At 38.2% G+C, this 23,780-nt stretch overlaps 2 protein-coding genes across 2 annotated transcripts; one reads left to right on the top strand and one right to left on the bottom strand.

Annotated features, from left to right (window-relative positions):
• Nucleotides 1-14,923: 14,923 nt before the first annotated feature.
• LOC129264002 (uncharacterized) lies at nucleotides 14,924-17,377 on the bottom strand. The gene has a single exon (XM_054901911.2). It carries the CDS (start codon nucleotides 17,375-17,377, stop codon nucleotides 14,924-14,926), a length of 2,454 nt encoding a protein of 817 aa, XP_054757886.2.
• Nucleotides 17,378-21,004: 3,627 nt separating this feature from the next.
• LOC129280180 (uncharacterized protein K02A2.6-like) lies at nucleotides 21,005-23,640 on the top strand. The gene is made up of 2 exons (XM_064103243.1): nucleotides 21,005-21,690; nucleotides 21,750-23,640. Exons 1-2 carry the CDS (start codon nucleotides 21,005-21,007, stop codon nucleotides 23,638-23,640), a joined length of 2,577 nt encoding a protein of 858 aa, XP_063959313.1.
• Nucleotides 23,641-23,780: the final 140 nt, after the last annotated feature.

Raw genomic sequence — 23,780 nt, 5'->3', positions numbered from 1 at the left:
TATACATGATATGTCACAACTGTCACTTGTAATTCCACAAAATATTTTTTTCTAAAGAAATACGATTCTACTTTTTCAAACCTTTCTGCATTTCATGAAACCATATGGTTTGTCTTATTTTTCAGATTTTTTTTGGAAAAACATGGTTTGTCTTATTTTGCAGATTTTTTTTAGAACTTGAAAAAAGTAAGGAGTTTCAATACTGTATGTAAAAAAATAATGATCATCAAGGGAGGTCCAAATAGATGATTGATATGTAAATATATATATTTTTTTACATCTTATAATAATTTCACATTCATTTCCAGGCTAGGGTGAAGCAATTATAAAGGTTTTCTTTTCATCTTCAATAACAAAGAAAATAACCTACTCTGACCAGTGAAAATCACCAGTTTAGCTGAAGGGATTCACAAATTCGCCTACATCATGTACATGAAGTCAATTAAAATGGTTAGAATCACCTATTTCATGTTCTATGGTGATAAAAAAATACTTTTTCAGTTCACTTTATGTCGAATCAATTACTTAAATTAAAATAGGCCTACTATTTATAGTTTCTGATTCCAAATCCTGCAATCAAATGCAGTATATATTGTGTGTCGTACGGGACATGTCCCATACGACACACACTGTGTCGTACGAGACAACTTTTAATAGGACAATTATTGAAAAATGAAGGGCAGTAATTAGATCCTTATGGGATAAATCGATCACCCATGGGTCAAAGATAGAGAAACTGATATTGTGAGACTGCATCATCAAAAATAAAATTGTAGGGAAAACTTTTGCATTTCAATGCGTTGTACGGGGCATTGCCAAAAATAGGTTTAGAAAAATCAGGGCTGCCCCTATTATGGACCATGAAAATGTTGAAGATATTATTTGGAACCATCAATGATACATTATCCATTGTCCTGCAATATTTTCAATCTTCTCGTGCTTTGCCAATAATGGTTTCAGGCAGTGTTTGTACTTGACTATTTAATTAGCAAAATTCTTGAAAATTGAGAATTCCATTGTCCCCCCCCCCAAAAAAAAAAACTATATCTGACTTCACTTTTGGTTAAAACTCATTATTTTCCTAAAATTTAGGTATCATAATACAATATTACACTACTTATGACTTATTGAAAGCATGTTGAAATTTATGATATTTTTGAAGTTCTAGTGAGGAATCGCCCACTAGTGTCTACTGAAATAACATACTAAATATTCCACTGCCTCATTGTGTTGTCATAACAAACCTGTAACACATTAATGAAACATATAGACATAAACATATACATAAATGTGAATGAAAATTGAAGAATATTGAAAGACCAATACTGGCAATCATGCGTTATTGGAATAGACTTTCTAAAAGACTTTTTAAAAGACTTTTCTTAAATATATTGACTGATACTGCGTTTTAAAAAAACAAACTGTCATATGCTCTGTGGCAGTGGCCCGGGGGGGGGGGGGGGCACTTCCATTCACGCGTGGATACCATGCGAGACCATGATATTTCAAAAGCACCCTAAACACGTATTTTCCATATTCTGAAAATGCCCCTTAACAAGTATTGGCGTATGAACCGGCGTGTGAAAACCTACCCTTAACAAGTATTGGAAACAAAACGATACTATTGGCAAGTATTCCCTGAATTGAACCCCTAAACAAGTAGAGCGATATTTCTAATACGTCGGTCGTCGGTTTTACCTTTACCTACATCATTTGGTTTTAGTACAGCTCAACTCGCGCAAATCGTACCCTAAACACGTAGGTGTTGACTCCTGGGGCAAAAAGTACATCCTTTATAAAACATTTTAGCCTTGACTGTTTATACCCTCGCAAATTTGACCCTAAACACGTAGCTTTCCTAGCGAAAAAGATACCCTTTTTTCATTATTCTGGTGTTTTTGACACACTTATTACGTTACGTACGTAACGTTCCCTATCTTTAAAAAGACATCCTTTTTACGTGTTTTTTTTTGGTCGCGTATGGTATCCACTCGTCAATGTAAGTGGCCCCCAGGGGCAGTGGCTAGGAATGCCCGCTTGCCAGCATTGGTTCAACATCTGTGGATAGGGATAACTTTATTGACATTAGATCTTAGATGAAAACTAGATTGATTTACAGGAATAAAATCACACAGATATGAGGGCAAATTATCGTTAAGAGTGTAGCAGTCTTAAACTGGGGTCTTTGTTGTACATGTAGTCAGATCAGTCAAGTACTGGTGAGGTGTGAGTATTCTTGGGCTGACAAAAGATACGACGAGCAGAATGGTTTTGGAGCAGCTGAAGAAGATGGATGTTCTTAGTTGTAGTGCTGGAAAGACTGTTGCAATAGTCTAGACGTTACAGAACCAGGGCACGAACAGCAGCATGCGCAGAGTGTTCATCCAGGTACTAGTATTTCCTGATTCTGCTTAGATTACGGATTTGATATTCAACATTCCTGATATCTTTCGGAACATGATCATCCAGCAGCATGAGATTGTCAAAAACGACTCCAAGGATGCGAAGATTTGGTGATGGCTTCAGCTCAGTGTTATCATGTAAGGTTAGTGTAAAGTTCTTCAGCAGACGCTGATGGACCTTTGAAGCAAATATTACAAGCTCAATTTGGCTTGGTTCAGTTTCAGCTTATTCGATACCACCCATGTTATATATGAAGGTTTGAATGTAAAGAATAACATAAATGTGTAATAAGGTCTGCATGTACAGACTAGCAACATGTATGAATCTGTATTATGTATACACATGCATAAGTGGAGATTGTACAACACACACAGAGAGACTGTACAATGAAGGAGCAATAAAGAGTCAACAGACATTTTGAGTTAAGCAAAACTGGAGACTTTTATTTGTCATTATTAGGCTGGATGAACCCCAAAACATAACAAAATTTGGCGACGAGATGCGGGATATGCTATAGCCTCTTGTCGAGGCCCTGGCGGCTGCTTCCCGAGCGAAGCGAGGGATTCCCTAATTCGCGAAGCGAATTAGGCCTGGCGCGAGCCAGGGCCTCTTGACATCTGAACTGAATTATATATTCATGAGGAACGTCTTCCTAATGAATATACATGAGTCATGATATTACCGGTCACCGAGTAAACCAATGAAATGTCAGAGCTGTTTCGTTTTGGGTTCGGAATACTATATAGTATAGTAGTCCATTATTCTGCAGGGGATTCATTTAATTGCGGGACACTAAAGGGGATATAACCAGCAAAATGCTACAAGTACTAAGTAGTGGTACTACTACTACTACTACTGGCCGTAACAGACCCATCACCGCCCCGAAACTTCCCGGGAGATACTGCTCAGCCGCTGGTCAGACTCGAGTCAACTCCCAGCAACTCCACCCCAGCTTCCCTCACTGCACTGCACAGCGGAGATCGATAATCGACGCCCCGGTTCGACCGGTGGAATCGCATGAAATATTACATTTTTTCCATATCCTGTGGGTAGATTTACAAAGACATCTCGTCCTTTCAGTGCAGAGTTAATTTCATCGACTTGCAAATCATTAAATCGGTCAATATTCAGCATTTTAGAGTCATATTCAGCGCTCTTTGATATTTCGTCGTCACTCCTCGCCAATAATCCAAGGGTCGCCATTCAATATGAGCTCATGAATATTTAATATGACGTCATAGTAGCTCGCGCTCTCATTTGATGATTTTCACCGACCAGTTTTTGGTCGGTGAATTGGTAAAAACAATAAAAAACAAAAGAAAGTCGGTGAAATTCGGGTCAGATGTCAAGAGGCCCTGTCTCGAGGCGCTCTGCTTCGCTCTCTCCCTTGCTTTGCCATGTTCGCTCGGAAAGCAGCCGACAGGGCCTCGACAAGAGGCTAGATATGCTAGGGATCAACTGTATTTGAATAATTTTGCCTGAGCCCCAGGAAAATAGTGGATGTGGATGGATTGCAATTTTGGATTGTGAAACAATTTTGTGTGATTCAGTCAGTGCCATATCTGTCTACAGTCCCAGGTATGAAAATATGTGTATGGACGCTATGCAGTAATAAGTCACATGTAGTGGTGTATTATGGACGCTATGCAGCTGTGAGCCACAGTCAGAATAGGTGGCTAAACCATAATTTACACTTGTCAGCCATTTGAATTAGATCAGGACTATAGCAAACAGTCTAGACTGAAGCCTAGTTCCGGTGTAGAATTTGGCCTATTTGGAACCAGCAAAGCCCAAGAACTGTAGTCTCTACACAGCCCAAGCCCTAGCATCTGTTTATGAACTTTTGGTCCAGCCTGATCAGTACAGGACCAGTCGCAGCCTAGCCCAGCCCATTGTTGGTCCAGTCTCAGCCTAACCCAGCCCAGCCTTGCTCCAGTGCAGATGCGACCTAGCCCAACCGCCAGTTCGAAGCCAAGTCTCGCACTGCTAGTGACCCTGCCCGGTCCAGCCCAGCCGCCAGGCCCTGCCAAGCCTCACACAGCCCATGAGTAAGACCCTGCCCGGTCCAGCCCTGCCAAGCCTCGCATAGCCCATGACCCTGCCCGGTCCAGCCCAGGTCCAGCCAAGCCTGAAGGACGAATCAAGCTCAGCCTCAGAACAGTTACACAATGAATGGATAAAACATTGAAACTGAAACTTCGCAAGCAAATAAGTCTCTAGACTTGATAACTGAAAATGGACTCAGTGTAAAGACCTTGAACTCAGTTTTTTATGCTTGATATTTGATGCATAAAATTGATGAAATGTATTTAAGTTACCATTGAATTGTAATGCTATTGTGCTAAAACAAGCATTGATTGCAGGTGAGCCAACACAAGCATTTACAGCCCCAGTGCCTAAAGTAAGGTGACAAATGGTAAGCTTTTGGTACATGATTAATGTTGCCGATTATCAAAAGATGTCTAAGTCCATTGCCATGGTAGATCTATAGCCTTTAGTCTATTTAGCTAGTCTAACTTACATAGCCCGAGTATTAATAAGGTCCAGGACCTACACCTAAGTTTGAACCTTGAGACCTGAAGAGTTAGTCTAGATATATATACACTACTAGTTTTGGTCCAGTTGCTAGGACCAGGAATACATTTAAGTTGGTCTAACTTGCTAGGACCAAGAACTAAAAGAATTTAGTCCAATATTAACAGGACCAGGACTTGTTTGATTAATGGAGTGATCAATAGGTACCAGGAGTGTGCATTGATCACTAGTGATGAAAGCCTAGGACCAAATAGTGTACAGTAACATTGGTCTAGCCCTATAAATACAGCAGCCCTTTAATTTTGTATGAAACTAGAGTGCATGTTGTACAGAAATTCATAGTCTTGTTGCACACGGATTTTGAGTTATTGAGTGTGAATTATAGCCATATTGCAAGAGTGTAGTCTTAAGACCAGGTCTAGTTAAATATAGACTAAGCCTATGCAGGTCTAGTAGAAGTATTTTACAGTACATACCTACAGCCTATGTTGTAATTCAGTTAAGTGTAAGTACTAGTTAAGTACCCATGATGGCTAATCAAGTTATTGGGAATGCCCCCCAGTTAGATTCTGGTTATACATTTGAAGAATGGACCGAAGTCTTAGAAGCATGGTTCGCTTCTAATGACATAAAATTAGATGAAAAGCAAAAAGCATTGTTCTTAACAGGATTAGGTAGCAAAGGTTATCACACCCTTCGAGCACTGTTACAGCCAGATAAGCCATTAGCTAAAACATACAAGCAATGTAAAGATGCACTGACTACACAATATTCGCCAAAGCCTACAGAAATCGTACAAAGATACAGGTGTTACACATGCACTCAGCAAACAAATGAAACAATCCCTCAGTTCTTAGCAAAGCTCAGACAGCTTAGCGATGGTTGCAACTTCAAAGAACTTGATAATATGCTGAGAGACAGACTAGTAGTAGGATGTTCAGATGTCAACATACAACGAAAGCTATTGGGAATGCCCCAGTTGACTTTTGAAAAAGCAGTCAACATTGCGACAGCAATGGAAGTAGCTAAGCAAGATGTGGAACAGATCAAGCAGATACAAAAGCCACATGATGATCCTACATCGGTTCATAAACTTCAAAGGAAGGTGACCGCTGAACCGCAGAATAGGACTCCAGCAAAGACGGTAAAGTCCAAGGACAAGCGTTCTACTCCAAGCCCAAAGAGATGTTGGAGATGTGGTGGTAGCAGCCATGAGCCAGCGACTTGTAAATTTCGCGACGAACAATGCTACAAATGTTCCAAAACTGGTCACACGAAGAGCCAGTGTGAACTAGTAAAAGCCTACCAGCAGAAATTCTATCAAAAGAAAACACAATCTTCAAAGAAAGCACATCACTAGATGATGAAGAGTCTGCATCAAACTCCGAAGACGGAAAAACGGATCATTTGGAAGACGAATCGATTTACAAATTATCAAATTCTGATCCATACATGACTACTGTGATAGTGAATGGCGCAGAAGTCGAGCTCGAAATTGATACTGGAAGTCCATGGTCTATTGTTTCAAAGGCAGTGTACAGTAGAATCAGCAAGGATTCCAAGCTAACTTCTTGTAACATTAGACTCAAGTCCTATACAGAAGGAAAATTAGATATTTCTGGTGAAGCCACAGTTGATGTTCAGCTTGAAACACAGATGAAGCCGGACAAACTGAAGCTAGTTGTTGTCCAAAGAGGTGCCAGCCTAATTGGAAGAGATTGGTTACAGAAGTATCCACAACTGTTAGCACAGTTAGCCAACCATATTGCACAAGAAGCAAGCCCCAGCAGTATGCATAATTTGCAAGATGTTATGCAAGATGGATTAAAAAAGCATGCAGAGTTGTTTGATGATAGTTCAGTTGGAAAACTGATAGGATGCCAGGCCAAAGTGTATCCTCAAGAAGAGAACAATGACCCAAGTTCTATAAAGCAGCCCCTGTTTCCTATGCTGCCAGGAAGCAGATAGACAAAGCATTAACGATCTTGACCAGTACCACAGGAGAGTCAACTTGGAAGTGGCAGGTGTACCAGAACGACCGGGAGAGGTTCCTGAAAAGATCGTGTTAAATATCGCAAAACACATCAGCCCTGAGCTTGCAGCTTCCAAGCGCCAAGCTGACAACAAAGCCCGTCCGATCATCGTGCGATTCACCACAAGACGTGCTCGGAACATCATGTATGATGGGAGAAGGAAGCTGAAGACCCTCAGCACAAAGGATCTTGGATACAACGGCGATGGCAAGATCTACCTCAATGAAAACCTGATCGCTTCCACTAAGGAGCTAATGAACGATCTCAACAAGGCCCGCCGAGATGCCGGATACAAGTTCCTGTGGACCCAGAATGGCCGAATTTTTGTAAGGAAGGATGAGAAGTGTCAACCCATCATCATTCATTCTAGAGAGGACTTTTCCAAGCTGTAGTAGGCCTATCCTTCATCCATTCCATTTTATTTGATTTTCCAGTATTCTTTTCATTTATTATGAAATTCTTGTCACAAAATTTTTCGCATCGATCAATATCTGTGTTATTTTCCGTGGTATATATTGCATTCTTTCACTGCCCTTTAAATAATGTTTCATTACCAGACATTTTATGGAGGTCATTTTCCTTATTTTTGTGTGCAAATATTCTTCATCGATCGTTAATAATTGTATTAAATAATCTTTATTTTGTTAAATATTACAACTGCAGTATTTTCCAAACTCGAATTTTGGGTCATGATGGTATCAAATCTAAAAGATGCTTCATATGCCTAGCTTACAAAGATTTTGTTTTTAAATGGCAATATATTCTATTTCATAATGGTGGATAATATGCGTGATTTCCCCTTTTATCATCTGAATAATGATGATTTCTTATTACTAAATCATCAAGATAAAAGCAATATTATCTCAAATCATCATACTCCATTTGATAGATTTTCTACTGACATTCTTACTAATAATTTTGATGAACTTCAAGTTGAATTCGATATTCATGATAAAGCATACAATCTTTCCTCGTCTCCATATTATACAGAAAATTCATTCAAAGACTATGCTAAATTGATTGGAGAAGATGATGTTTTTATTTTGCATTTGAATATAAGAAGCGCTAACCAAAACTTTGAGAAATTACGATTATTATTAGAAAATACACAGTTTGCCAATCCCCCAATCATTGCTCTTACTGAAACTTGGTTCACGGAAACACCGAATTCCTTATGCACCCTCCCGAATTATGATATTGTTATAAACAATAGGAAAAATAAAATTGGAGGTGGAATAGCATTATATATTCCGTCTTCATTTGATTATGCAATTAGACATGAATTTGAATATATGAATGATATCATTGAATCCTTATTTGTAGAAGTAAAAATTCAAAAAGCTAAGAAAATTCTAATAGGTGTCATTTACAGACCTCCTCAAACTTCTTGTATAGAAGATTTTTTACTTGCTACTAATGAACTTTTGCAAAACGGAGAATTAATTAATAACAATTGTATCATCACTGGTGATTTCAATATTAATCTCTTGACTAGTAATCACTCTTTAACAAATGATTTCCTTGAATTAATGTTAACTTCTACTTTTTTGCCTATTATTTCTAGACCAACCCGTATTACTGATCATTCTGCTACGCTTATAGATAATATATTCTGTAACTCTCATCCTCTTCCGAAAGCTGGTATTGTTACGACAGACATATCTGATCATTTTATTATTTTTACCCATATCCAAACAATGCAATCATTCGCAAAAATGGATAAGAAATATAGAATCTGTCGCAACTTTAGTGATAAAACTATTGAACGTCTCCAAGAAGATTTAAGCTCTGTTGATTGGTCTGACGTTTATAACTCGAAAGAGAATGTCGATGACTCATTTGACATATTTTTGAAATCTCTCAATGACTGCTTAGATTCATGTGTTCCTTTAAAGATATATCGAAATTACGATTATAAACGTGTTCCAAAGCTCCCATGGGTTTCAAAATCGATATTAAGGTATATCAATCGGAAAAATAATCTGTATGTTTCTTGTATATCAATTCCAAATGATACTTAACGGAATAGATACACGTCTTATGAAATATCTTAACAACTACTCTCCGAATAGCAAAAAAGAGGTTTTATACAGAAAAATTACAATCATATAAAAACGACCTTAAAAATACATGGAAAACAATAAATGGGGCCCTAAACAAAATTAACAAATCTAGTGCTGTTAATAAATTATGTGTAGATGGAAATATGGTTGAAGATACTCATTCTATAGCAAATGAATTTAATACATTTTTTCTCTCAAATTGGACCAAAGTTAGCTAGAAATATTATGCCTGTAGAAAATTCGTTTAAGGACTTTTTGGATAAACAAAATGATAGTTCAATATTTCTTACTCCAGTTCATAGAGAAGAATTACTTGAGATTGTATTTAATTTGAAAGCATAAAAGACTCCCGGTTATGATGGCATTACAAATAGAGTTGTGAATAACCTTATACATTCTCTTGCTGATCCTCTGCTTCATATTGTCTCACCTGCATAGCAGAGTGAGACTATAGGCGCCGCTTTTCCGACGGCGACGGCGGCGGCGGCGGCGGCGGCGGCGGCGACGGCGGCGGCGACGGCGGCGTCAACACCAAATCTTAACCTGAGGTTAAGTTTTTGAAATGACAGCATAACTTAGAAAGTATATGGACCTAGTTCATGAAACTTGGCCATAAGGTTAATCAAGTATTACTGAACATTCTGCCTGAGTTTCATGTCACATGACTAAGGTCAAAGGTCATTTAGGGTCAATGAACTTAGACCATGTTGGGGGAATCAACATCAAAATCTTAACCTAAGGTTAAGTTTTTGAAATGTCATCATAACTTAGAAAATATATGGACCTAGTTCATGAAACTTATACATAAGGTTAATCAAGTATCACTGAACATCCTGCATGAGTTTCACGTCACATGACCAAGGTCAAAGGTCATTTAGGGTCAATGAACTTTGGCCGAATTGGGGGTATCTGTTGAATTACCATCATAACTTTGAAAGTTTATGGATCTGATTCATGAAACTTGGACATAATAGTAATCAAGTATTACTGAACATCCTGTGCAAGTTTCAGGTCACATGATCAAGGTCAAAGGTCATTTAGGGTCAATGAACTTTGGCCAAATTGGGGTATTTGTTGAATTACAGCCATAAATTTGAAAGTGTGTTGGTCTAGTTCATAAAACTTGGACATAATAGTAATCAAGTATCACTGAACATCCTGTGCGAGTTTCAGGTCACATGATCAAGGTCAAAGGTCATGTAAGGTCAAAGAACTTTGGCCACGTTGGGGGTATTTGTTGAATTGCCATCATATCTCTATAAGTGTATTGGTCTAGTTCATAAAACGTGGAAATAAGAGTAACCAAGTATCACTGAACATCTTGTGCGAGTTATACATGTAGTAGTTTTCAAAATCAGCACTGCTGCTATATTGAATCGCGTGATGCAGGTGAGACGGCCAGAGGCATTCCACTTGTATTTAATTTATCATTGCAGCTTGGCCAGGTCCCTAAGAAGATGAAAATAGCTAAAGTTATACCCATTTTCAAGAAGGGAGACCAATTAATTACTAGTAATTACCGCCCAATATCTTTGTTAACTTCCTTTTCAAAAATTCTTGAAAGGATAATCTATAAAAGGACAGTTGCTTTCCTTAAGAAATAGAGTATTATATGTGATAATCAATTCGGTTTTAGAGAAAAACATAATACAACTCATGCTATATTTACATTAATAAATAAAATATCTACTTCTTTTGACGATTCTGATCATACCGTAGGGTTATTCCTCGACTTCTCAAAAGCGTTTGATACAATAGATCATGAAATACTATTATGTAAGCTATCAAATTACGGTATCAGAGGGACAGCTTTACAATGGTTTAAGAGTTATCTTACTGATAGAATTCAGTTTGTCACAGTAAATGAATCAGAATCTTCAACAAGGCCAGTTTCCTGTGGAATTCCACAAGGTAGTATTCTTGGCCCTTTGCTATTTGTATTTTATGTTAATGATATGAAAAATTCATCTCATGTTCTCTCATTTGTTCTCTTTGCTGATGATTCCAATATTTTCTATACACATCATGATCCACATGTACTTGTGAGCACTATGAATGCAGAATTTAAAAAAGTAACAAACTGGATTATAAAAGCAAACAAACTGTCATTGAATCTGCAAAAAACTAATTATATGCTTCTTAGTCATTCATTGAAACATCTATCGCATCAAATACTTTTAGATAATACTGAAATCAAAGAAGTGCAAACAACAACATTCTTAGGTCTTACTATTGATAACAAGCTTACGTGGAATGCTCATATCAACAATATTTGCAAAACTGTGGCAAGAAATATTGGAGTCATCAATAAGCTTAAAAACGTTCTTCCAGCACAGGCGCTATCCATGTTGTACTGTGCATTAATTCTACCATATCTTAATTATGGAATTCTGGCATGGGGTAATGCCTCTCAAACGAGACTCAATAAAGTCTTGCTACTTCAGAAAAAAAGTACTGAGAATAATATGCAATATGTCCTTTAGAGCTCATACGGATGAATTAATTGTTTCGTCAGAAACGTATCCTTAAAGTCAATGACCTGTACCGCTTGCAACTATTCCAATTCATGTATCAGCTAGATAGAAATAGTGTACCTAATGTCCTACAAACTAAATTTATGAGAAACAATACTTTACATTCATATAATACGAGACAACTAAATGACTATTGTTACGATACTGCAACAAATAACAATGAAATATTATTGAGTGTTGAAGTTGAATTTCCTTTTTTTTTATTACAGGAAATTAATTTACCATATATACAAACAAATCATAACGTAATAATCATAATCTTACGTCTCTTGAAATCAGTTCTGGTGTTATTCCAAATTTATGATCCAAATGATAGTATCCCAGTTGGGCTGGCGAAAACTCTGTTTACAAAGATGGCGACGATGAAACTGATGTTGAAGCACGATGAATAACAAGAGTCACTGTAACGAGTTAAAATGTCCGTGAAGACGATGTTGATGATGATTAACAGTCAAATTCAGCAATCCATGGGTTGAAAAGCGTTCATTGAACAGGTTGATGATGTTGATGATCTCGATGAGAACTGAGAATTCCTCTCTCAAAATAACAGCAAACAGTTCATTGATGGCGGGTAAATAATTCCACAGAAGATCAATATTCCAGATGGAAATAAACTCTGCTCTGACATAAAGTCTGGCATGAAACTTTGCGTTCTGATCTGATATGATGAAGTGATCTGATATGATCAAGTGATCTCATATGATGTGATGATGTTCGTGAAGAAACTGCCGCTTTTATATACCCATTTCATCTTTTCTAGAACATTCACTATTCTAGAGGCTTCTATTATTGTCTATTATAGAAGGTTCTAGTATTTTCTATAAAAAGCATTCTCCTTTTAGGAGCAGTCTCATTGAACTCAACAGTGTCAACAAAATAGCTAAGCCTATTGTTTGGCAGTCTCTATTCAAAAATTACAAAGAGTATTCAAAGATTACTCATGTGTAACACAGCTATACTATAGAGCCTTCGGGAACATTCTTAATCATTCCAAAATATTCTTAAAGAGGAAATAACTAAATAAATGAATGTAATATACTCTTACAATTCTTCCTATATGTAACACCTCCCCCACTGGGGAAAAGAAAGCTTTATCGTAGTTAAGGTTTCTTTAAGATTACCTTTTTTTTCCTTTTACTTTTCTAAGTCATCTTGATAAATTGTTTACAGTTATCGTGTACAAATGTGTACTACACAAACATGTTTAAATAAATGAACATCAAATACTCTTTCTTCAAATGACACACTTGGTCAAAAGCATGAATATTTTCACTTTTTATACTCTTGAAAGAGCATCAGCAATTACATTATTCTTTCCCTTTATGTGTATAATTTTCAAAGGGAATGGTTGGAGCATAATACCTTGGTCACATTTGCTCTACGGCGGCCGTACGGCGAGTCGAAAACAGCCGTTTTATTAATTTTAATTTAAACCACCTGTATGTAGTTGGTACAAGAAAATGTTAAAACGGCTGTTTTCGACTCGCCGTACGGCCGCCGTAGAGCAAATGTGACCAAGGTATTAGGCTCCATATATACAGTCTTTGATTCTTTGTTTTGAATTTCTCCAAAAACACAAGAGGATTGTGGTCTGTATAGACTGTAATCTCTCCATTGGTTAGATATACCTCAAACTGCTGAAGGGCTAGTACGAGACTCAGGGCCTCTTTTTCAATAGTTGAGTACTTCTTCTGAAACCGATTGAGTTTCTTAGAGAAGTAGCACACTGGTTTTTCGATGCCTTCTTCATCTTCTTGGAGCAATACTGCTCCTACTCCAACATCAGATGCATCAATTGCTACTTTGAATGGCTTTGTGAAGTTTGGAGCAGCCAAAACTGGCCCATTCACCAAAATGGCCTTTAATTTCTCAAATGATCTCTGACATTTGTCAGACCAAACATACTTCACTTTTGCCTACAGCAGGTTTGTCAGAGGGCTAACCACTGTATTGTAATTTGGAACAAATTTCCTGTAGAAGCCACTCATACCTAAGACTCTGAGCAATTCTTTCTTAGTTGTGGGAATTGGGAAGTCTAAGATAGCTTGTATCTTGGCTTCTCTTGGTAGCACTTGCCCTTGACCAACCACATGACCAAGATATGTGACCTTTGCCTTGGAAAATTCACTCTTCATCAGATTCACTACTAGATTGGCTTTATCCAGCCTGTCAAACAGTGCTCTCAAATGATCCAGATGATCATTCCATGTATCACTGTACACTAGGATGTCGTCTATATATACGACACAATTGTCAAGTCCGGCAATTACTTGATTTGTTAACCTTTGGAAGGTTGCTGGTGCATTTTTCATTCCAAAAGGCATGACTTTGCATTGAAATAAGCCTTCAGGTGTAACAAAGGCTGATATCTCTTTGGCCCGGTCAGTCAGTGGCACTTGCCAATATCCTTTAAGCAAGTCTATCTTTGTGATATAGGCAGAATTTCCAACCCTATCAATACAATCTTCTAACCTAGGAATTGGATACGAGTCAGTCTTAGTTACTGCATTTACCTTTCGGTAATCAATGCAAAATCTCTGAGAGCCGTCTGGCTTTGGAACCATTACAATAGGAGAACTCCAACTACTCTGATTCGGTTCGATTATGTCATTATCTAACATAAACTGTATTTCCTTATTCACCATTTCCAACTTGCTTGGATTGAGCCTCTAAGGATTCTGTTTGATAGGTCTTACATCACCTACGTCTACATCATGTACAGTTAAAGGTGTACGACCTGGTTTGTCTTTACACACATTTTCATATTCTCTTAACAGGCCAGATATATCATTTCTCTGATCTTCAGGCAGGTGTTTTAATGCCTCATCCATATTTCCTAACATCTCTGAGTTAGACAACTTTACACCACATGGTTCATTCTTAGATACATCTGTATAAGACAATTCATTATCTGTCTTTCCATAGCATTCTTCTTCATGTACATCTACATGTTTCTTGTCTTCTTTAACCTGTGTCATACCTATTGGCTGACTAGCCTCTCGCTCAAAATATTCTTTCAACATGTTTACATGACAAACTCTTTGAGACTTTCTTCGATCAGGGGTACTGATGACATAGTTGACATCATTCAATTTCTTTTTGACTATGTAGGGACCACTAAACCTAGCTTTCAAGGGCTCACATTGCAAAGGCAACAACACTAACACTTTGTCTCCAGGCTTAAAACTTCGCTCTTTTGCATTTTTGTCAGCGTGAGCTTTCATTTTTCCCTGCGACACTTTCAAGTGTTCCTTAGCCACATCACAAGCTTTTGAGAGCATTTCTCTAAACTTTGACACATAGTCTAGAAGGTTTACATCATCATCCTGAACCATAAACCTCTCTTTGATAAGCTTTAGGGACCCCTAACCTCATGACCATAGACCAATTCAAATGGACTGAAACCCGTGGACTCATTAGGGGAATCCCTAGTTGCAAACAGTAGGAATGAGATCCCTTTATCCCAGTCATCGGGATAGTCTTCACAATAAGCCCTAATCATAGTCTTCAAGGTCTGATGATAGCGTTCTAACGCTCTTTGGGACTGTGGGTGACAAGCAGAGGACTTGATCTGCTTTATTCCCAACTCCTTCATAACTTGCTGAAATATTCCTGACATGAAATTTGACCCTTGATCAGACTGAATTTCCTTAGGCAGACCATACCGAGTGAAAAACTGCAGTAACGCTTGTACCACTGCCTTTGCAGTGATACTTCTCAAAGGTATCGCCTCTGGAAAACGTGTAGACAAGTCCATAATCGTCAGGAGAAATCTGTGACCCGACCTCATTCTGGGTAACGGTCCAACACAATCAACAAGAACCCTAGTAAAAGGTTCATCAAATGCAGGAATGGGTATCAATGGAGCAGGCTTGATAGAAGGCTGTGCCTTGCCAATAATCTGACATGTGTGACATGTCTTATAAAAATGCACAACATCTTTGTGCATCTTAGGCCAATAGAAATGCCTCATAATTCTATCTTCTGTCTTCCGAATACCGACATGACCTGCCATAGGTAAATCATGAGCCATTTTCAGAATATATGTGCGGTAACAGGGAGGAACTACTACCTGGTGAATTATAAACCAATCTTCATCAGCTGGTCTCCGGGGAGGTCTCCACTTCCTCATCAAAATGTCATCTTTGACATAAAAGCACCCAGGAACCTTATCAGCCTCAGCCTCAGAACATGCTTTCTGTGACAAGCTTTTTAATTCTGGGTCTGCCTGTTGTGCCTGTACAAGGGAGGATTTACTAAACAAACTATCATTGTTAGCAACAGAGCCTTCAACACTATCCCCATTCAAATCCTTGAAAAAGGTTTCAGCTAACCAGACATCAGTACTCTCCTCTACATCAGCAGATTCCGCATCATCCTTTTCAGCTCTACGAGTCTGAGACCTAGTAACAACACAATCCGGGAAAATCCCTGGAAAATCTTCCTGCAACAATTCAGTTTCAGCTACCTCAACGGGCTTCTCCGAAACCACTGGAGATGCAACAACTCTATCTCCAGCCAAGTCGTTACCTAACAAGAAATCAACACCTTCCATGGGTAATTCTGGAACGACACCAACAGTCACAGGACCATTAACTACGTCACACCTTAAGTCGACCTTATGCAAAGGAACCGACATAAAATTTGGGCCAATACCTTGAATTAAGACTTTGGCATTCTCTGAACTCTCCGGAGGAAGAGCCGAATCCCCTGGCACCATCAGGGACTGTGCGGCCCCTGTATCCCTAAGGATCACCACTGACCTACCAGCAGCACCAGTCGAACAAGGGGATACCTCACCATCATACAAAAAGCTTCTAAAGGTTTCATCAACCTGCTTGACTTTATCAGCAAATACCAGAGAAACACTCTCAACATCTCGATTGGGCTCAGATGGGACAAACTCCATCGAGGGAACACTTGTTTGCTTGACAAAACCCATGTCTTTCTTAACTTTGGTTGGCATTCCAACCAATTTCCAACATGATTCTTTCAAATGTCCCGATTTATGACAATGAGTACAAATTTTGGAACTACGACTCTCAAACCTTTTGGTTGATTCTGTGCCCCCACTAGCCTGATTCTTGTTAGTGTCTTTGTCCGTGCTAGCATATTTTCCCTCACTAGGTTTATTGTGGGATTCAAATGACCCTTTACCTTTCTTTTTCCAATAATTCGTCAAAGGAGGCCTATCTCTACTACCTTTATGTGTGACCTCAAATTCATCAGCTACTATGGCTGCTTTACTGACTTCAGTAACTCTGTGGTCATCTAAGTGAGATTTAATGCCAAAAGGAACACTCTTTTTGAATTCTTCTAGGAGGACAACTTCCCTAAGGTGAACAAAATCTTTGTCAACTTTCAGTGATCTATACCACTTATCGAACATCATTTCTTGTTCCCTAGCAAATTCAACATAAGTCTGGCCTGATTGTCTTTGCATGTTCCTAAATTTATTTCTGTACGCTTCTGGTACAAACTCATATGCATTGAGAATTGTTTCTTTCACTGTAGCATAGTCACATGATTGCATTTCAGAGAGCGAAGAATATACTTTTGCAGCCTTTCCAACAAAAACACTTTGGAGGAGAAGAGTCCGGTATTCCTCGGGCCAATTCAGTCTCTTGGCCACTTTTTCAAATGACACAAAATATGTATCAACTCCCTCTTCATCAAATTTTGGCACAAGGCGAATGTTTTTCGCCACATCAAAACCTTGGGGAGATTTATCTTTTACAGAGTTAGTATTTGCATGAGCTAACTCCATTTCTTTCAACTTCAACTGGTACTCCAATCTCATTTTCTCCATTTTAAGGTTTTCTCTCATTTTCATTTCCATTTTATATTTTGCAAGTTGAATCTGAGCATCATCTGAAACAATAACAGAAGTTTCAGACTCCTCTGTAAGCTTCATGTGACTAGCTAACAAGTCAATTATCTCTGCCTTCTTTAAACCAGAAATACAAGCAAGTAATAACACAGTACAGTATGTTCTAGAACTTTCCAAAAATTTCCAAAATGTTTTCAATTCAAATTGGCTCTTGTTTCAAATTAACTTTCGTCTCGGAAAACTGATTTTAGTTTCCAAATTGGGGTTCGATTTCAAATTGGCTTTCTGTACAAATTGGCTTTCGATTCCCGGACAAGCCCCCAAAATTATTTGTTACGATACTGCAACAAATAACAATGAAATATTATTGAGTGTTGAAGTTGAATTTCCTTTTTTTTTATTACAGGAAATTAATTCACCATATATACAAACAAATCATAACGTAATAATCATAATCTTACGTCTCTTGAAATCAGTTCTGGTGTTATTCCAAATTTATGATCCAAATGATAGTATCCCAGTTGGCTGGCGAAAACTCTGTTTACAAAGATGGCGACGATGAAACTGATGTTGAAGCACGATGAATAACAAGAGTCACTGTAACGAGTTAAAATGTCCGTGAAGACGATGTTGATGATGATTAACAGTCAAATTCAGCAATCCATGGGTTGAAAAGCGTTCATTGAACAGGTTGATGATGTTGATGATCTCGATGAGAACTGAGAATTCCTCTCTCAAAATAACAGCAAACAGTTCATTGATGGCGGGTAAATAATTCCACAGAAGATCAATATTCCAGGTGAAAATAAACTCTGCTCTGACATAAAGTCTGGCATGAAACTCTGAGTTCTGATCTGATATGATGAAGTGATCTGATATGATCAAGTGATCTCATATGATGTGATGATGTTCATGAAGAAACTGCAGCTTCGATATACCCATTTCAACTATTCTAGAACATTCACTATTCTAGAGGCTTCTATTATTGTCTATTATAGAAGGTTCTAGTATTTTCTATAAAAAGCATTCTCCTTTTAGGAGCAGTCTCATTGAACTCAACAGTGTCAACAAAATAGCTAAGCCTATTGTTTGGCAGTCTCTATTAAAAAATAACAAAGAGTATTCAAAGATTACTCATGTGTAACACAGCTATACTATAGAGCAGCCATTCTCAATTAATTTTGTTGAAGCGCCAAATTTCTTTTTGAGAATCTGGACTGCTCCGCTATCCAACACGCGACGAGCGAAATATTGTGGTATTGGGGGGATGCAGGATCACCTGAAGAGCTTAAAGGTCAAGTATTCCAGAAAAATTTTGATTTGAATAAATAGAGAAAAATCAAACTAGCAAAACGCTGAAAATTTCATAACAATTGGATGTAAAATAAGAAAGTTATAACAATTTAAATTTTTGCTTATTTTTCACAAAACAGTGATATGCACAACTCAAATGAGACATTCGATGATGTCCCTCACTCACTATTTCTTTTGTTTTTTTATTGTTTGAATTATACAATATTCTCATTTTTTATAGATTTGACAATAAGGACCGACTTGACTGAATCATATAGTATGAAACAATGCTCATTCCACATGTTCAGGGAGGAATTAATCGTTGTCTCGCTTGACAATGAGGCGAAAATTAGAATATTCTCTATTTCATATAATTAAATACAAAAGAAATAGTGAGTGGATGTCGTCATCAGTCTCCTCATTTGCATACCCACCAGGATGTGCATATAACTACTGATTTCTGAAATTAAGCAAAACTTTAAAGTGTCATAACTTTCTTGTTTTACATCCGATTTTGATGAAATTTTTCTGTGTTATGCTTGTTGGATTTTCCCCTTTTTATTCACATCAAATTTTTGTTGGGGTGGACGTGTCCTTTAAGTAGAAAGCCTTTTAAATGACCGACAGGGGTTCTCAATCAACAGAAGATATAAAAATACCAACATACTACACAATTTATTTAAAACAAATGATAAGTGAACTTGCTCAAATTAGTGTTAATTATTATGTTTCTGTATTAAATTTTCTTCTTGATGAGGGTCGTGTTTGAAAAGCAAACCGGGTATGTTGATTAGTGGTAGAGCGTTAGCCTCATGAACGGGAGGCCGTGGGTTCGATCCCCAACAGAGCCATACAAAAAACATATATATAAGAATGGAACCTTCTGCCTTCTTGCTTGGCGCTCAGCATTTAGATTGGAGAAGGGTAGTAATAACATACATGGAAATGCAGGGCCCTAACCGAAATGGCTACCCTGAGTAAATAAAACGTAATTATGATTATTGTTATTATTAAAATCACTGTTCACAAATCTATGTTTACATATTATGTACTTAGTCTTTGACTCTTTGTACCAATCGTAAATGAATACATTAAATAGATCCTCCATAATAGGGGTTATCGAATGTTAGATTACACAAATCAGAGGAAATCAAATAGCATTTAGATTTCAAAAAGAGCTGAGTTTTTATTTTCCCTTTGTAATTAAATGATCAAACCTCAATTCCAGATTAATAGTAGATCAAATTTTTATTTTCTAATGCTTTTTCTTTTTCTATACCGGCTCCCACGCGCCACTCCGAAAGGCTCGGTGCGCCACAAATGGCGCGCGCGCCACCATTTGAGAATCCCTGCTATAGAGCCTTCTGGAACATTCTTAATCATTCCAAAATATTCTTAAAGAGGAAATAACTAAATAAATGAATGTAATTACTCTTACAATTCTTCCTGTATGTAACGAGACTCAATAAAGTCTTGCTACTTCAGAAAAAAGTACTGAGAATAATATGCAATATGTCCTTTAGAGCTCATACGGATTAATTGTTTCGTCAGAAACGTATCCTTAAAGTCGACCTGTACCGCTTGCAACTATTCCAATTCATGTATCAGCTAGATATAAATAGTGTACCTAATGTCCTACAAAATGAATTTATGATAAACAATACTTTACATTCATATAATACGAGACAACTAAATGACTATCACTTACCTAAAAGTAGAACATTATTTTCTAGCAAAACTGTATTTTTCACAGGACCAAAACTCTGGAATTCTCTGGACAGAGTAATAAAAGAGGCAGCTAATCTGAACTGATTTAAATTACTCATCAAAAAATTTCTTCTGAATTCTTATTGATTCAATCAAACATTTTGTGAACTTCATACTTATCCACGGTTGTATTGATTATTTTAAAGTCAATATTTAATTTTGTATATAGTGTATATACATTTGTGTTACAGTGTTTATATCTATATAATTTTACATAATTTTGCTGATCATTTTACTCTTCTTATATCATATTACCCTTGTATAAAATTTTGATAGGGGGTCTACATCTTACAAGCTTTGCTTTTTAGTAGGCCCCTCCATTTTTTTTCATTTCATTGCTATGTTTCAATCCTGCATGTTTTATGCATGTTTTCATTGTAAAAATGATTGATTACGAAATGTACTTTGATGATTGTGGAATATGAATATATCAATAAATAAAAATAAATAAAATTAGATAGCTTGTTGGAGGACGGCATCATCAAGCCAGTGAAGACCGCAGATTTTGCATGCCCAATCATTGCAGTCCCTAAGCCAGATGGACGAATGAGAATCTGTGGTAATTACAAGCTAACTGCAAACAAAGTCCTAAAGGTAGAACAGTACCCCCTGCCGACTCTGGAAGACCTCCTACAGGAACTTGAAGGTGGAAAAAAATTCACCAAGCTATATTTAAGCCACGCCTATCATCAGATAGAAATAGATCTGGAAGCCCGCAAGTACACAACAATCAACACACATAGAGGACTCTTTGAGTATACAAGACTACCTTTTGGGATAGCTAGCGCTCCAGCTATGTTTCAGAGGACTATGGAGAGCCTCTTGGCAGACATCCCTATGTGCAAGCCATATCTTTATGACATAATTATCAGTGGCAAGACTGATGAAGATCATCTGAGAAATCTGGAAGCGGTTCTTTCAAGACTAGAAAGCAATGATTTACGCTTGAAGAAGGAGAAGTGCGAACTGATGAAAGACTCAGTTGACTACCTTGGTCATCGCCTTGACATGAAAGGTCTCCGGCCTCTTCAAGACAAACTTGATGCCATACGCCAGGCAGAACGCCCAGTGAATCAAAGCCAACTCCAGGCTTATCTTGGTTTACTTGGATATTACCGCAAGTTTATACCCAATCTATCCCAGGAGATCGTACACTTGACTGAAATGCTGAAAGCAGAATTCAGATCAAACTCCAGTGGAAAGAGAAGCAGCCAGCCTGACCCTAAGTTCAAGTGAGGACAGAAGCAGAAAAAGCATTCCAGAAATCAAAGCGTCTCCTACAGACTGACAGCATCCTGACGCATTATGATCCAGCCAAACCTATTCTGCTACAGACAGATGCCAGCCCATATGGATTAGGTGCGGTGATAAGCCATGTGGAATCGGACGGACACGAACACCCTATAGCATTTGCTTCACGCACCCTCAAACCAAGTGAAGTCAACTATGCACAGCATGAGAAAGAGAGTCTGTCGATAATCTTCGGACTGAAGAAATTCCACAAGCAACTTCATGGAAGGTCATTTACGATTGTGACAGACCACAAGCCATTGATGGGACTCTTTGGAGACCACAAACCAGCGAGCACGATGGCCTCAGCTCGTGTTGCAAGATGGCACATGATCTTGTCGGCATACAGCTACAGGATAGTACATCGTGAAGGAAAGAAGCACCAAAACGCAGATGCGTTGTCTCGCCTACCACTCCAAGGAGAAGACACTTCATGGAATCATCCAGAACTCGCAGAGCTAGATGAAGCACCAATGCCCCGAATCAACATGCTGACTGACCTTGAAATACGCCCTGTTGATGCACATGAGGTGAAACGTGCCACCAAGAAAGACAGAGTATTGCCCAAAGTAAAGCATCATATCCTGAATGGATGGCCAGCAACAAGAAATCTGCCAGATGAACTGAAGCCCTTCTCAAGTAAGAAGGACGAGTTGTCAATAGAAGATTACATAATCCTCTGGGGTTCCAGAGTGATCATCCCTGATAACCTACAAATGAAGGAGAGAATCCTGAATGAGTTACATAGTACGCACCCATGGATCGTGAAAATGAAGTCACTAGCCAGGTCGTACGTATGGTGGCCCAATATAGACAACCAGTTGGAACAGCACGTGAGATGTTGTGAAAGCTGTCAACAGAATCAGCACAGCCCAGCAGCAGTACTCATACACCCGTGGGAGTTTCCTGAGAAGCCGTGGAGTAGGATCCATTGTGATTATGCCTCCATTGGTGACGAGAATATCTTGATCGTCGTAGATGCGCACAGTAAATGGCTCGAAGCTATTAGTGTGAAGCGAGCCACAGCCAATGCCACAGTGATTGCCCTTGGACGGTTGTTTGCAACACATGGATTACCAGAGACCGTGGTGACAGACAGTGGCACACAATTTGTTTCAGAAGAGTTTGCCACTCTGATGAACAACAACAACATTTGCCATATCCAGACAGCACCCAAGCACCCAGCCAGCAATGGACTTGCGGAGAGAGGTGTACAAACTGTCAAAACAGCAATGAAGAAGGGACAAGGAAGTGTCTTGGAAAAGAAACTTCAAAGGTTTTTGTTGACCTACAGAGTCACTCCACAGGAAACAACAGGAAAGACGCCCAGTAAACTGATGTTCAAGAGGAAAGTCCGCACAAGACTCGACAATTTGCGTCCAGATCTGAGCAAATCGGCTAGACGGAAACAGTCTACCATGAATAAAACAGGAGATCGAGGAAGCAAAGAAAGGGTCTTTGCTGTAAATGATCAAGTGATGGTCAAAAACTTCAGCTCAGGTACAACATGGCTTTATGGAACAGTATTTGAAGTTATCAATGAAGTCATGTACAATGTACAACTAACAGATGGTAGAGTTGTCCGCCGTCATATTGACCAGATGAGGAAGTATTTTCCATCCAGTGAACATGCCAACAGTGAGAGGAAGGAGTTCCAACCTCCAGAAGAACCTCCAGAGGAACCACCAGTTGTGTTCCTTATGCCTGACATTAATCCAGAGCCAGAGAATGCTCCAGAAAGTGAAACAACACAAACAAATGAAGAAAATACAAAAGAAACAAAACAAAATATGCCACAAAACATAGACACAAAACCAGAAAGACGAATGTCTCGTAGAAATGTGAGCACACCAACAAGATTTCAGGATTATGTGGTGTATTTCTGCAAGTAAAATATTTGGTTCAATTGTTATGTACAAAAGTAAAAGGTTGCCTTATACTTAGTTCCAGATGTACCAAAAAAAAAAATGTAATATGTTGTAATGTGTCTTGCAACTGACAGTAATTCATGAAATGTATGATTATGTTGGTA

Source organism: Lytechinus pictus, chromosome 8 (assembly GCF_037042905.1).
Source record: "Lytechinus pictus isolate F3 Inbred chromosome 8, Lp3.0, whole genome shotgun sequence".
Taxonomy (NCBI): domain Eukaryota; kingdom Metazoa; phylum Echinodermata; class Echinoidea; order Temnopleuroida; family Toxopneustidae; genus Lytechinus; species Lytechinus pictus.
This window is presented reverse-complemented; position numbering and strand designations above follow the sequence as displayed.

Coding starts and splice junctions, on each gene's coding strand:
- LOC129264002 (XM_054901911.2), bottom strand. CDS start 17,377: ATGGAGAAAATGAGATTGGAGTACCAGTTGAAGTTGAAAGAAATGGAG.
- LOC129280180 (XM_064103243.1), top strand. CDS start 21,005: ATGAGAATCTGTGGTAATTACAAGCTAACTGCAAACAAAGTCCTAAAG. Junction 21,691..21,749: donor CAGCCTGACCCTAAGTTCAA/GTGAGGACAGAA, acceptor ACAGACTGACAG/CATCCTGACGCATTATGATC.